The sequence below is a fragment of the Planococcus citri genome, chromosome 5 (assembly GCF_950023065.1).
Source record: "Planococcus citri chromosome 5, ihPlaCitr1.1, whole genome shotgun sequence".
NCBI lineage: Eukaryota > Metazoa > Arthropoda > Insecta > Hemiptera > Pseudococcidae > Planococcus > Planococcus citri.
The window spans coordinates 36,399,991-36,415,664 of record NC_088681.1 but is presented as its reverse complement, the minus strand read 5'-3'; the positions used below and the strand labels follow the sequence as shown (position 1 = coordinate 36,415,664).

The window sequence follows — 15,674 nt, the reverse complement described above, 5'->3', positions numbered from 1 at the left end:
GAATTGAATTCACTTCAGTAAACTTGCCTCAACGTTTGTTTTTATTACGTTTTTTTATTACTATTTTTTCATTTGAGAAATTAATTCACTTCTCTGCTTTGAAAAATAAATTTTTGAGAAATTTTGTTGGGGGGGGGGGTTAGAGGGGTTAGCGAAGATTATCTATGCGTAAATATGAAGAGTGGTAAGAAATTTCATTTTTGGAAGCAAGAAAAAAGCAAGAAAAAGGCGAGAAATTCGCTTTTTTGATTTTAGTAGACACTCTGTTTATGCTTCGCTCGTCTCCTAAAAAGTTTTTTCCTGATGTAACGTTTTTTAAAATTTGTTTCGTGTTTCTCAAAAAATTGAGAAAAAAACATAAAATGTTGGATGTTGTTCTATTATTTATTTAAAATTTATGAAAAATTAATTTTTGTTTTACAGAGTGATCAAGTGAATTTTTTTATATTTTTTTTTTTTGTAAATTTTCCTTGAAATAAACTTGACTTATTCCCTCTTTATTTCTCATCAGCAGAAAGTCGATGTCCTGCTTTTTGATTTCGAGATTTTGGGCTAAAATAAAATTTAGTTTCTTGTGTGTATGTAAAACATTCGAAATACGGATCGCATTGATGTAGGAGTGTCAAGTGGAGACGAGAAAGTGTACGAGGTGATTTTAATTATTCACAACGACTATGGTCATTTTTGGATAATTATTGCGGTGGTGAAACAGAACATACTACTTGTGTGAATTATTGAGGCAGTTTAAATGCAAACTGTTCGCAGGGTTGTCAGATCGTGCAAGTAGTGCTAAAATGAATCTTGAAACGTGTGGGTTTCTGGCATATTAGTGATTGTGAATGGTAAAGTGGCCCACTATTCAATTGTTTACAGTTCGAAGCATGGTATAGAAATAATTTTCAACTATTGGACGATTCTTATATAAAAATTTACCTAAATGGTGCATGTTAGAGGTATCGAATTTCCAAAACTTAGTGTCTGAAGGAAGCTCCAGGACGATTTAAAACAGACTTCAATCGATTTGTGAAATTGGGAGGGTGGTAAATTCAAAATTTGTGAGTTTTTTAATAATTCTTTGGGTGTAATTTTGTGCGAATTTCAACTTTTGAAAATTTGCTAGAGGCTCCAGAACTGCTCAAAAGGTTCGCAACCGTTTTCAATCGATTCGGAAGGGAGGGGTTGTCAAAAACAGGGTACATTCCGAATATTTTTAGTTTTCTAGCTCAATTATAAATAATGTAAAATTAGCTGGCGGAGTATTTTCGCTTTTCGCACACTCTTTCGATCTACCTTCGTTTGGAACAGCAATTTTTCCTCAATTATTTCGAGTTTTTAATTTTTTGGTATTTTTTAAAAAAATTTCTTTCCCGTACCTTGATTTTTATGAAATTGGATACATTTATTCTTTTAAAAAAATTCAAATTGTTTTTCTTTAAGTTAATGGATTCTATTTAAGATCCAAAGATTTTTTTTTGTTCGTGCCATTTTATAAGTGGAAATTTGACAATTACATCTTCCAGTGTTATCATCTACCTAATATTTTTGCAGATTTTGGTTCAGTGAATTTGTGTTCAACGGGGGTTCCCTTTTTAATGATTTCGACTCCTTGAAATATTGAAACATGTACTTTATGTTAAAGATTGGAAAAAAATTAAATCATCATTGACGCCTTCCATTACGAGTACTTTGAAAGTAAGAAAATTTTCTCGAGAATGAAGAGAAATTCGACTCTGTAGTAGCTAGCGATCGGTCTGCGACACTTTCGTGTACTAAAAAGTTCATTGTTTCTTTCAAATTACCAGATTTTTTTACCTAATTTTTTTCAAGTTGGCATATTTCCACGTTAATTTAACCCTCGCCCTTCTCACTTCCACCTCTTCGTTCGCCCATAAAAACCGTAACGTAAACTGTATCGGAAATTTTCAAGGTGAAGTTTTATTATCTATTTTATTATCTTTTTAATTATTTCGTATCACTTCTTTCGTGGAAAAAAATTCTTCGTTGTCGACATATTTCAACTGCGAGCATTATTCGTCTGAAACAGAGAAAAGGAGACAACGAAGAATAATAAAAATGGCTCCACCGGCTGCATCGGCATGAAAAATCGCTGAAACCAGCACATTCGACATCAAGTTTTCGACAAAAGCAAGTACGACGACTTCATAAAAAATCTTTCGTTAAGTACTCGTATCTACACAGTACGACGACGTTGTTGAGAGGAGAGGCCCCTTATATAATTTCGCGTTTTTTAAACAAGCTGTATCGATGTTGCTCGTTTGTAGGGAAGGGCAGAAGTGGTCGTCGGTGTAATGACATGCTACTTAAACGAATTTTTGTATGTACTTGTACTCGTAGGTAAATTATGCTCGCGCTGCCCTCCTCCTCTGCCTTCTTCAGGTTACGGTATGCAATTCATCGTCGACATTAATCAAAGTCGCCGGAGATAATGGTTTATGTCGGTTTTGGCAAACTCGAGCTTATATTGCTAATCAATGATAGAGTAATCTCCTGCCCTTGTCCTTCCATTTTTTTTTCAAATTTGACTTCTACGTAGTTTTTAATCGCTGAATATGAAAAATAAGATATTGGGACTGGAGTGGAATCCAGACTTGGAAAACCTCTCAAGTTGGTCTACGTCCTGTAGTATTGGTTATGACGTTTGACGCCGGCGGCATCGAATATATACACGCGGTCTGCGGTGGGTAAAATATACGTAGGCGGCTTTTCCGTTCTCATCTTCGCACGCTGAATATAATATCAAGTTATAAGAAGAGAGAAGAGCAAAGCTATAGTACATATAATGTATCCGTACGCGTGTTTTAAAAACCTTCGTGTGCTGCGAGAAACCTTGTAATGGACGCTCGGTGGCTGAGGTGAAAAAAAGGGGGCCTTTTCCAACAAGCACGACGACGACTTAATGATAATTTATCCATCGTCGGTCGTCGTTATCGTGGTCTTTGCTGTGAAAATGTCGGTGTGTGTGTCTGTGTAGACACGAAAACGCCTTTAGTTTATACCTGGTAATTTTCGAGCTCGTGCGACGCCACAAGTCTTTAACCTAGATTGGTTCGTATATACAAATGCACGATCACCTTTTTACCTCGTTGTTCCCCTGTCCCCTTTACTGAGTGCGTTTTCGGGTGATTTTCGAAAGGGAATTATTCAAATTTGTGCTGAAAGGTCTGAGTGGATGTTCGGATGCGGTGGAATTCAAAAAGTGTGTGTATATTGGAGACAGAAGACTTTGCATGTAGGAGGAATTGAGTCAAATTCGTGGCATGAAATGGAATGCTGTTTTGAAAATTGGACAAAACTCGTTCAATGTTCAGAACCTTCAAATTTTAAAGATGGCGATGAACGAAGGATTCACGAACGTTTGAATAAAATTGAATTATAAATTTGCGAAACGTTTGATGCATGTTTTCAAAAAATGAAACTTCCAAAAATTGAAAAACTTTTCAAGTTCTCTCCTCTATCTGTGGAATTATCCTCGGACATTGTAAAGATGTGAAGAAAAAAGTGAATTTTTCATCGCTCAAAGGATGAATTCCTATTTTGAAAAATGCATTTACCTATTGAAGTGGTATACATTGTGAATTATGCAAAAAATTCCAATATTCATTATTTTGTATATTAAAGGTTTATGTGCTATAATAGAGGCATATAGTGATGAACCGATGATATCATGATACCACACATGTATGAATTCATCGACCGTGACAAATTTATCGCTGATGGTATTACGTGTGCTTGCCTTTTTGTATCGCTGCAATAGCGTAACAAAGATAATTAAAAATCGCTTCCCTCTACGGTCGAATTTCCGCTCATCTTCTCGTGCTGCGTGGCTTGAGTCGGAGCTAGAGCGGAGCAGAGTTTCGCTATACTGTAATTTTAAGGTCAAACGTGTTGGAAATTCACATCGAACGTGGTTTAAATTCGGGGTACAAGTTGATAGGTTCAGGTTTCCTATACCTATATTTGCATTGTAGTTGATATTTTGCGAATACGTACCGACTGTACTTGTACGAGTAGTTGTGCGTAATGAGGCGTCGAAAAGGCGAAAATCATCGATGTAGAAATTGGTTTTTGGAGGAACAGCGAACACCACGATGCGACCTTGAAATTTAAAGTTGCGCACCCGACTACGACTAATGGCCATTTTTTTCTCAAACGCGTTTATCGCACTATATAAGAGTACTTTACCTGGCTATAGAAAAGAATGTGTATAAAAAGGGTTCTGTTATACGATGAGATATTACGAGCTAACATAACAATGTAGATAATGTTATGAAATGTAAGCAAGATACGCTGCGTATGATGTCTTTCGTCGAATGCAGGTAATTCAATAAGGCCAGCTTCTTGGAAAGCAATTGTGACGAAGAATCCGTGTACGGGTTGACAAGTCGCTGAACGATCGTTGAATACGAAAGAGTATATCGTTGAATCTCTCTCTATAGTGCTACTGGATGTTTGTGGTTTTATGTGCTGGAGAACAATGGCGCTTGTATGTGATTTACCTGCCTACTCGGCTGATTTAATCAGAACTGAAGTTTGTCGGTAAAGATGATCAGGAATTATATGAAAATACTCGTATAGTTATGAGGTTTGTTTGATTTGAAGAGCTCAATTCCAAAATGTGCTTTGTCCAAAAAAAAGAAAATACGTTTTTTGACGGAATTCTGTAGTTTAGATCGTCACTCACAAAGGTAGGATGTCAACGAGCCAAAAATTAGCCTGTAACGCCTCTATCCAGGGCATCGAAAACCTCTTCATTTTTTTTTACAATTCCAAAAAGTGCTTAGTCCAATATTTTGATCAAAATCGTCGATCTGCAGCAAAAGGTGCACCTTTTATACGTATGTACATACTGTATGCTTATGCACGATGAGAGAGTAGTTTTCGTCACTGTTTGGGCTTGTATGCAGTTCGAAAACATGGAATAAAAATCCGTAGCGCTAGCCCCGTGGCAGTGATGATGAATTACGGAACGGAAGGTAGGCAGTTCGATTGAGACCTCAGGCAAACATTTTTTAAAATTTTTTTCGTATTTTTTTTTACAATTTCGATTTTTTTGTAGTTGACTTTTGACAAAAGTTTTTTTCTTTTGAAATATATAATGAATTTTTGTGCAAAATTTGAATTATTCAAAATGATTTTTTTTCAAATTTTTTTAAATTGAGTACATATTTGAGAATAAATTTGAAGATACTGGGGATCAGTACGCACGGGAATATGCCGCCGCACGTACCACTTGGCGTTAGATTTGATCATTTTTGGTTTGTACAAAAAATTAAAAATTTTTGTAGGTACTTTTCAAAAAAAAATTTGTGTACTTTTTCCATAAATTTTTCGTTTGTTTTGTATCAGTCATTGTCATTCAGATAATGATTGATAATGATACATAATAATTTTTCGTTTTAAAAAAAATTGACATTTTTTGTACTTTTCAAAAAAAAAAATTGTATAATTTTTCCATAAATTTTTTGTTTGTTTTTTGTAAGTCATTGTCATTCAGATATGAAAATTTTTGTACTTTTCTAAAAAAAAAATATTATTTTGCCATAAATGTTTAAGTATTAAAATACAGACCAAAAACATTTTCCTTGAATTAAAAAATTTTTTGTTTTTGCCGGCAAAATGTCATGAAAAAATTTGTTTTATTCGACTATTCAACCAAACTACCACTCCAAAAAGTGCCAAGTCCAATAGGGTGCAGTAGTCCATTACCTAACAAAACATTGTACCAGTCCAAAACGTGCCAAGTACTGCATTTCAACGTGATAATTTTTGAAACTAATCTGTATGCAGTTCCAAAACGTGCTTAGTCCCATTTTTCGCGACTTCGTACACAGATTGAACAAAGAGGTGTCATTTTGAAGAAAAAAAAAATTGCAGGGAAAATATTCGGAATACTTTACACTACACTGTCTGATATTGAAAAATGACATTAAAACATCTTTGTGTGTGCACGAATTTTGTTTTTGATTTGCCAAAAATAAAAATCTGGGACAAAGCACATTTTGGAATTGAGCTCTTCATTTGAAGTTGGTTTTTTGAAAAAAATGAAATTGCAGGATTTTGAATTGTTTGCTGTTTGATTCGCATTCTGCTGGACTTTTTTCGAATCTAAAATTTGGTCGAAGAGGGTAGAGGAAATTTCCAGACACCCCCCCCCCCTCCCAAAGAAGAAGTGTTTAAAACTTGGAACACAAATTTCCCCCTTTTCAAGTCTTATTCATGAAATTCTACTTCATTTCATTTTAAAGAATGTTTTTTTTTCTATTTTGAATATTATTTGTAATTTCAATACAGACTGAATAGCAGATGAAGGGAGAAGTGAGTTGAAAAACTCTCGAAGCATTGCACACTCGTAGCTTTTCATAATTTCAATGAAATCTTCAGTATGTTTATAGTTTTTGTTTGTTTCATTTCAGATGAGCGTGAAAATGTACAGAAGAAAACGTTCCAAAAATGGGTCAATTCCCATTTAGTTCGAGTCGGTACTAGAATAGGCGATTTATATGTTGATCTTCGAGATGGCAAGAATCTGCTTAAACTTTTGGAAGTATTATCTGGCGAAAGACTGGTGAGTTTTAATCCCCTCCTCCTCCATCCTCTAGATGAACATGAAAAGTAGGGTTAATCGGTTGAAAGTATTGAAAAAACCGTAAGGTACATTTTTCATTCATAATTCATTGAAAATATATTGAAAATTGCGTAAGAAAATTGTATTGATGATTTTTTTTTTGAAACTCGAGTTTCGCACTAAATTCGTATTCATTTTTATTTCTTTCTGATAGGACGATTTTTTTGCGTGGGTTGAATTGAAGGGGGAAGGGAATTGTACCCTAAAAATATTTTGTCAAAGTCTTGCAAGAATTCAAGTTTTTTTACAGTTCTTTTGAACGTTTCTAAAAGAAAAATTTTTTCTCAGATGAGCCCAATTTTTCTGACTTTGAAAAATGAAATTTTCAAACAGGCAGGAAGATCGTCAGTCAAAATTCCACTTCATTTTTTGAAATGTGATTGTAAATGGCCGAAAATTATTGTAAAATGGCATTGAAAAATTTGTGAAAATTTGAGATTTTTTGGATAGTTGGTAATAGAGAGTGTCTGACGGTCATGAAAGCTATGAAAAAGTCAGAAAATTTTTAAAAAGCCCATAAAATAAAAAAAAGTCAGAAAAATGAAAAAACTGAAATACCTAATTTTTGATCCTATAAAAATGGCAACCCTGTTCAATTTTCTCGCAGTTTCAAATTATTTGTTTTTTTTGCGGGGAAGGGAGGGTATTTTCATTTGGTAAAAAATGATTTTTTGTCTGGAAGTTTTGTTAGACACCCTGTAATCCGAAATATGATTTGTTGTTAGTTTTAGGAAATATTTATTGCTTTTTATGCAGTTTTTGTAGTTTGTTTTCGATTTCTTTTTTCATTTTCCGCAGTTTTCATGTTAATTTTACTACTTTGCTGTCAAGTTTTGAGAATTTTTTCGAAATACAGGGCAATTTTGTTAAATATTGATTTTACACTTAATTTTCTGCGATTTTCTTTAGTGCAACAAATATTTATACACTTGAGGACATTTTTGCGCTGATGGAAAAATTTCAACTATACTAGTATCTTTACGTCAATTTTACTAATTTTATGGTAAATTCATGAAATTCTGTACACATTACCCAAAATTTTGTAATACTTAATAAAACTTTTAAGCATCATTTTACTAATTTTTATATTTTTCGATGATCTCTTTTTGGCAATTTTTCAAATGGGAAATTTTTTGCAAAATTTCATGAGTTGAAAAAAAATTTTAGTAGGTACAACTTAATGAGATTTTAATTTTGGTTTCTAAAGTATTTAAATGATGAAATAATGTACATATTTTTCTGGAAAAAATATGAAACTATTCGCCTGGAGTATTGAAAAATATTTTCTTTTAGCTTTCATTTTCACCATTACACCAAAAATGAACGATATTGTATTTACAAAAACATATGTAATGGAATATTATTTTCATTCACTTGTTTACCTGCTTGTTTATTAATCTATTCGTATTTTCATTCATTTATTCCAACAGCCAAGACCAACCAAAGGTAAAATGCGAATTCACTGCTTGGAAAACGTAGACAAAGCTCTACAATTCCTAAAGGAACAAAGAGTGCATTTGGAAAATATGGGTTCACACGACATAGTGGACGGAAATCCAAGACTTTCACTCGGGCTCATATGGACGATAATTCTTCGCTTCCAGGTACGTAGCTCATACTTCTAACACGACCACCGTCGCACCGTTTGGAGTTCATTTGACCCGTTAAAAAAAAAACTATACAAAATGAAAGAAAAAAAAACAGTCGTGTTTTAGTATTCTTTGCTGTTCACTTTACACCAAGATTGTATTCACGTATAGAAAACTACATCGTATAACGAGCTAGTTCCGCGCATTGTAGAAGTACAGAGAGAATAGAGGAGAAGAGGTCTAGGTGTACTTGGATGGCCTGTGTATTTTTGTACGTAGATGTACTAGGCCTATGGTACTGGTATTTTTGACTCACCGAGTCCGAAAACGAAGCGAAAAAAATGGAAGATCACGATCTCGTAAGACAAGACCGGTGATTTGTTGTTATACTGGGTATACATTGTTTGGTGTGTAATGTACGAAGAGAAGATCTGGTGATCCCAAATAATATGTACGAGAGAGCTGACGAATGCAGGCGAAATGGTAGAGAGTCGTTGGGTGCGTTATTAGATTAAACAATCGAATAAGTACGGTACAATCGTTACTGTAAATGAGGCTGGTAACACGATAGATGTGTCTTTGGGTTTGGTTTGGTGTGGTGTGGTAAATTGTGATGCTAGTATTGGTCGTAATGCGTGTAGGTTGCGAAATTGTACGTACTTCAACTTCGTTACGTACGTGTCCCGGTGAGGCGACGATACTCGTATAGAGCAAAGAGGCAGCAGCCACTCGTAGTCGTGAAACAACGATATGTACGACAAATTGATATTAAAGGACCGTGACATTTATATAGTTTAATTTTAGTGAAAGGTCGAACGTCGAATTACCGAGCGAAAGAGAGAAGTAGAAAGAAATTTAATTCGGAAATCGTGTATCGTATACACATACCCACGTTTAATGTAACAACTAGCAGTATTACTACGATGATGATATATTCGTTCTTTTTTTTCATTTCTGTTTCTATTGTCTCGTATAGATCCAAGATATCACTATACAAGAAGAGCCCGATAGTAAAGAAACTAAATCAGCGAAAGACGCCTTGCTGCTGTGGTGTCAAATGAAGACGGCCGGTTACCACAATGTGAATGTGAGAAATTTCACCACCTCGTGGCGCGACGGATTGGCATTCAACGCTTTAATACACAAACATCGACCTGATCTCATTAATTTCGAAAAATTATCCAAATCGAATCCTATGTACAATTTGAATAATGCATTTAACGTGGCCGAAGATAAACTAGGACTTACCAAATTACTCGATGCCGAAGGTAAAAATGAAATTTTCATCGAGACAGATTTGTTCGAAAGTGTATTTGTCTAGGAGATCGAGTTTTATGCGGTAGAATACTTTGCTTTAAAAATTTTCAATCGTACAAAGTTGTACCAAAAATTTTAAAAATGTGATTTTTTGACTTTGAGATACCGAATCAGTGACAAAGTTCTAAAAAATCGTTCCTAAAGCATAGCATTTTTTTTGAGTAAACATAGGTGAAAACTTGATGAAAAAGTCACAAAATTGTTCAAAAAGTTTCAAAAAAGGTATCATTTTGATTGTAAAAATTAAAAAACTCATGTTAGTTCAAAATTGGTAAAACAAAATTTGAGCTGGGTAGGAACTATCCAAAAATTACAAAAAATTAAATTTTGCCGAAGAAATCCTAAATTACGAAAAATTTTCCGATTCTTGGTACGAAAGGGAAAGTTGATCAAACTTCTCGAAAAATTGAAAAAATTCAAAATATGTAGGTATATTATCAAATAATCCATAAAGGGGTGCAAAAATTCATTTTCGTCAAATGAAATTCAAATTTCAATTTTCAATTTTTTGATAGGAAGGATGAATACCAAAGGGGCTACAAATGATTTCAAAATTCAAATTTTATCAAGAATGCCTCGAGGTACAACAGGTCTTTCCAGTTAGAAAAAGTGCTCACCTGCTCATTTTTCTAAAAATTTGGGGAAAAGTTCTTTTTTTTTTGTCGGAAAATCCTACTTTTCTCGAATTTTTAATCAAAATATTGAGCTCTGAAAATGTCCTTCAACGGTACTTTTTTTTGTTTTGAGATTTTTTCAGACACCTTGTTAGAGTGATGGGGGGGAGGGAGAAACCGAGGGGGAGGGGAGAAGGAGGGCGTATTCATTGAAAAATTGTTTCTTTGTACCTATCAATTTTTCTAAAAGAAAAAATAATGGAACAATTCGGTGAACCTACTTCTACGTGTTAATCACTTTTGAGAATTTGATCTTCAAAATTGACTCTTTTTGGGAGGGGGAGGGGAGGATTTGGTTTGTTAAATGATCACTGTGAGTTCTGCAATTTGTATCATCGAAAAACCGCTCGATCTCCAAGAAAATGGCGAATACTTGACTTATTTTTTAATCACTCGTTGTAATTTAATTTCATCAAAATTCTATTTTACTAATTTTCTAACAATTTCTGTGTTGTGTTCTCCAGATGTATTCGTCGAACAACCAGACGAAAAATCGATCATCACATACGTAGTCACCTACTATCACTACTTCAGTAAAATGAAGCAAGAAACCGTACAAGGAAAACGTATCGGTAAAGTAGTCGGCATCGCCATGGATAACGACCGAATGATCAAAGAATACGAAGGCTTAACTAGCGATCTACTCCACTGGATCGAATCGACAATCGTCTCGTTGGGTGACCGACGTTTTGCGAATTCATTAAACGGTGTTCAACAACAATTGATCCAATTTAATAATTATCGTACGGTGGAGAAACCACCCAAGTACGTGGAATCCCGGTTTCTTTTTGAAAATCTGTAAAATTATTATATTCGGAAATTAATTCCATTTTGTTATGTGCGCAGATTCATCGAAAAGGGTAATTTAGAAGTTTTACTGTTCACGTTACAATCGAAAATGAGAGCGAATAACCAAAAACCGTACACACCCAAAGAGGGTAAAATGATATCTGATATAAATAAGGCGTGGGAACGACTAGAAAAAGCTGAACATGAGAGGTATCGTGTATATTGTGATCTAAAAGTTCTGTATTGTTGTATTCGTCAATTTGATTGTAATATTTTTAAATTTTTTTTCGCAGAGAATTGGCTTTAAGAGAAGAACTAATAAGACAAGAAAAACTAGAACAGCTCGCTGCCCGATTTAATCGTAAAGCCAGCATGAGAGAAACATGGTTAAGTGAAAATCAACGCCTGGTTTCCCAGGTGAGTTCTCTTCGTAAAAAATATCGCTAATTTAATGCAAGAATGGAGGATCTAATGATGGTAATGTCTTCGTAGGATAATTTCGGATTTGATCTTGCTGCCGTTGAAGCTGCTGCTAAAAAACACGAAGCTATTGAAACTGACATTTTCGCGTATGAAGAAAGAGTCCAAGCTGTTGTCACTGTCAGCCAAGAATTAGAAGCTGAAAATTACCACGATATTGACCGAATCAACGCGAGGTAGCGTAATCTACGTATTTGGATTGTGTCGAAAAAATTTATATTTTTGGATATTTTTCGGTTTATTTTAAAAATGATTTTAAAACTTTGTTTCGTGGCGTTCGCGAATTATCATGTATTTTTTTTTTCGTGTTTCGGTTGAATTTTAATTTGTGAAAAAAATAATCGTGGATGGTTTCGTTTGAAAAAAAAAGAAATCAAAAAACCATACGAGAGTTTCATTATTTATTGTTTGTTTCGTTTTTGGAATAACGAATTGACGTAGAGTCTAGCTGAAAATTTATTTTGAAAAATTCCAAAAAAAATTGACCTCAAATTTTGGAAAAGATTTCTGTCGAAATGAGAAATTATTGGTTACCATATATTGCTTGAAAATAATAGTTTATTTGAACAAAATATTGAAAAATCATTTGTTTACGTAATTTTGCTGATAAATTTTCTATCGTTTAAAAATTTGCAATAATATTTAGGCGAAAAATTTTGCTGCGATTTTTTTCAGAAAAGACAACGTGTTGAGATTATGGAATTACTTGTTGGAATTGTTGCGTGCCAGACGCATGCGACTTGAATTATGTCTACAACTACAACAAAACTTCCAAGAAATGTTATACATTTTGGATTCGATGGATGAACTGAAAATGCGTCTACAATCCGAAGACTTCGGTGAGTTTTTGTTACTGAAAGTGTTTAATGGTTTCGTTTCGAATGTGTGGTAATTTAAATGATTTTTCACGACGCAGGCAAACATTTGATGGGAGTCGAAGATCTGTTGCAAAAGCACAGCTTAGTCGAAGCCGATATCAACGTGCTCGGTGAACGAGTCAAAGGCGTTGTTCAACAATCCCAAAGGTTTTTGGACCAAGAAGCTACCGAAGGATACAGACCTTGTGATCCTGCAATCATCATCGAAAGAGTACAACAGCTCGAAGTTCGTACACACTCCTAAGATGTAATATCACTGAGAAATGAGCTGCTTGATTAATTGCGATTGTTTTTTCAGGATGCGTACTCAGAGTTGGTTAAATTGGCGGTGGAAAGAAGGTGCAGATTGGAGGAGAGCCGCAAATTATGGCAATTCTACTGGGATATGGCCGACGAAGACAACTGGATCAAAGAAAAAGAACAAATCGTTTCGGCTGGAGATATTGGTCACGATTTGACGACCATTAATTTATTATTGTCCAAACATAAGGTTCGTGAAGGGAATTTTTCTGGTTTTGAAAAGTAAAATGTCTAAAAATAAGGTATTTAACGGAGATTATTCATGATTTTAGGCACTGGAGAATGAAATCCGAAGCCACGAACCACAACTCATGAGCGTCGCTGCGGTCGGTGAAGAGTTAGTGAGACAGCAGCATTTCGGTGCCAAGAATATTCAAGAAAGATTAGACGAAACGTTGGGTATGTGGAAACACTTGCTCGATTTAACCGAATACAGACGTAAACGCTTGGAAGGAGCTGTTGATTTCCATCAGGTGGGTTTCGAACTTAGTTGAAATATGTTACAGGGAGCTATGCTCGTGAGAATGGATAATAATAATGAAGAATGTGTTTATTTGTTTAGTTCTTCGCCGATGCCGACGACGTTGATTTATGGATGTTGGATACGCTCAGATTGGTTTCATCCGAAGACGTAGGACGCGACGAAGCGAACGTACAATCTTTACTAAAGAAACACAAAGATGTCATGGACGAATTGAAGAATTACGGACAAGTTATCGAAGCGTTGCATCAACAAGCCGCTCAATTACAAGAACAAGATCCGGATGCGCCCGAAGTCAAAGAACGATTGGCCTCCATTGATCACCGATACAAGGAATTATTCGAATTGGGCAAACTCAGGAAGCAAAGGCTGTTGGATGCTCAATCTCTGTACAAAGTGTTCTCCGAAGCTGACGGAGTTGAACAATGGATCCACGAAAAGGTTCGTACAATTTGGGTTGATTTCAAGCATAGGGTGGTATGTTGTAGGGCAGATTTCTAATCGGAGTTTTGTTCGCTTTTAGGATCGTATGTTGCAGACAATGGAACCAGTTAAGGATATCGAAGATGTCGAGATCATGAAACATAGATACGACGGATTCGATAAAGAAATGAACTCGAACGCGTCCCGAGTTGCTGTTGTTAATCAATTGGCTCGCCAGTTGTTGCATGTTGAGCATCCTAATTCGGCTGAGATTGTTGCTCGTCAGAATAAAGTGAGTGATGAAGAATCAATTGATTGTTTGAGTTTAAAAAATTCAATTTTTTTCACATTTTTCCTAATTGAAAAATCAAATTAACTTGCTGATAAAACTAAAAAATTTCAATTGATTATAAATTATTATTTTCGTAAACGAACGTGTGTTAGAATATTAATTGAACGTTTGAATTGCAGTTGAACCACGAATGGGCCGAATTACGTGAGAAAGCCGAAGGCAAAAGGGAAGAATTGAACTCTGCTCATGGAGTCCAAACATACCATATCGAATGTCGTGAAACCATATCGTGGATCGAAGACAAAAAACGTATCCTCCAATCTACGGATACTTTGGAGATGGATTTGACCGGTATCATGACTCTACAGGTAAAATAGTCCGGATTTTTTTATCAAGATGTGTTTGCATCCTATGAGCTGAAGTTCTAATATTTTATACCCTTACAGAGACGACTATCGAGCATGGAGCGCGATTTAGCCGCCATTCAAGCGAAATTGGACGCTTTGCAAGCCGAAGCCGACACAATCGCCAAAGAACATCCGGAAGAAGCCGAAGTAATCAGAGAACGACGCGAACAGATTCAAGAAATCTGGGAACAATTGACCCAAATGGTGAATATCTCGCTCTGATGATATAATAAATTAAAAAATATCTTCGTTAGAATTGTGAATTTCAATTTTTTTTTTTCCAATTCGCAGTTGAAAGAACGAGATGCCAAACTCGAAGAAAAAGGCGATCTGCACAGATTCTTACGCGACCTGGATCATTTCCAAGCTTGGCTCACGAAAACTCAGAAAGACGTCGCATCCGAAGACATTCCTTCGTCTTTGGCCGATGCCGAAAAATTACTCAGTCAACATCAAACAATCAGGGAAGAAATCGATAATTATATGGATGATTACGTCAAGATGATGGAAGTCGGTGATAAAGTCACCGCGGTAAGTTTATCAATCTGTTTTGATTAATCGTTCAGCAGGCGGATTTCATTTCGAGGGGGATTAATTTGGTATATTTCATCTTATGATAGGAACCTGGAACTCAAGACGATCCTCAATACATGTTCTTGAGAGAACGTCTTAAAGCTCTCAGAGATGGATGGCAAGAATTGCATCAAATGTGGGAAAACCGACAGCAACTATTGTCGCAGTCGTTGAACTTGCAAATGTTCAATCGCGATGCTCGTCAAGCTGAAGTTTTACTTTCGCAACAAGAACACGTCTTGTCCAAGGATGAAACTCCGGTAAGAATCGTATCCTGAAATTGGAAAAAATATTCGAGTATTTGGATTTTTAGAGTGATTTTTTTTTTGTAGACAAATCTCGAACAAGCCGAGAATTTGATTAAGAGACACGAAGCATTCTTGACCACTATGGAAGCCAATGACGATAAAATCAACAATGTCGTTCAATTTGCTAACCGTTTGTGCGAAGAAGGACATTTCGAATGTGAGTTTGACAATTTTAAAAGGAAATTTGCAAAGATTTCATTTAGTTTGAATTTTATTCATATTTTTTGTATTTTTTTAGCCGATAAAGTCAAGAAGAAGGCAGATAATATTAATGATAGACGTAACTTGAACAGAGAACGAGCCCTCGAGTTGATGGAAAAATTGAAAGACCAATTGCAGCTTCACCAATTCTTACAGGTACTTTGGGAATCGAAATAATTGAAATTTGTAAATTTGAGCAATTGATAAAATTCTAGATGGTGTATCGAAAAAAAAAGAAACGTTCAATTTTGAAAAAAATATTTTACTGTTTAAAATTAATTTTAATGAGATTTTTCATATTTTTTTCAATTTTTAT

The 15,674-nt window shown here is 35.1% G+C and overlaps 1 protein-coding gene across 6 annotated transcripts in view; it reads left to right on the top strand.

Moving 5' to 3' along the window:
* beta-Spec (spectrin beta chain) overlaps positions 1-15,674 on the top strand; it is a 62,849-nt gene that overhangs the window by 37,100 nt on the left and 10,075 nt on the right. For all 6 annotated transcript variants that reach the window (XM_065366304.1, XM_065366309.1, XM_065366306.1 and 3 more), the window contains exons 3-21: positions 6,435-6,586; positions 8,077-8,250; positions 9,212-9,503; positions 10,691-10,991; positions 11,073-11,225; positions 11,309-11,432; positions 11,508-11,671; positions 12,171-12,334; positions 12,412-12,599; positions 12,672-12,863; positions 12,946-13,146; positions 13,236-13,595; positions 13,678-13,869; positions 14,049-14,237; positions 14,316-14,480; positions 14,568-14,807; positions 14,897-15,109; positions 15,182-15,314; positions 15,396-15,514. In XM_065366304.1, coding sequence (XP_065222376.1) covers positions 6,435-6,586; positions 8,077-8,250; positions 9,212-9,503; positions 10,691-10,991; positions 11,073-11,225; positions 11,309-11,432; positions 11,508-11,671; positions 12,171-12,334; positions 12,412-12,599; positions 12,672-12,863; positions 12,946-13,146; positions 13,236-13,595; positions 13,678-13,869; positions 14,049-14,237; positions 14,316-14,480; positions 14,568-14,807; positions 14,897-15,109; positions 15,182-15,314; positions 15,396-15,514 — 3,716 coding nt within the window. The remainder of the gene's footprint in view (positions 1-6,434; positions 6,587-8,076; positions 8,251-9,211; positions 9,504-10,690; positions 10,992-11,072; positions 11,226-11,308; positions 11,433-11,507; positions 11,672-12,170; positions 12,335-12,411; positions 12,600-12,671; positions 12,864-12,945; positions 13,147-13,235; positions 13,596-13,677; positions 13,870-14,048; positions 14,238-14,315; positions 14,481-14,567; positions 14,808-14,896; positions 15,110-15,181; positions 15,315-15,395; positions 15,515-15,674) is intronic.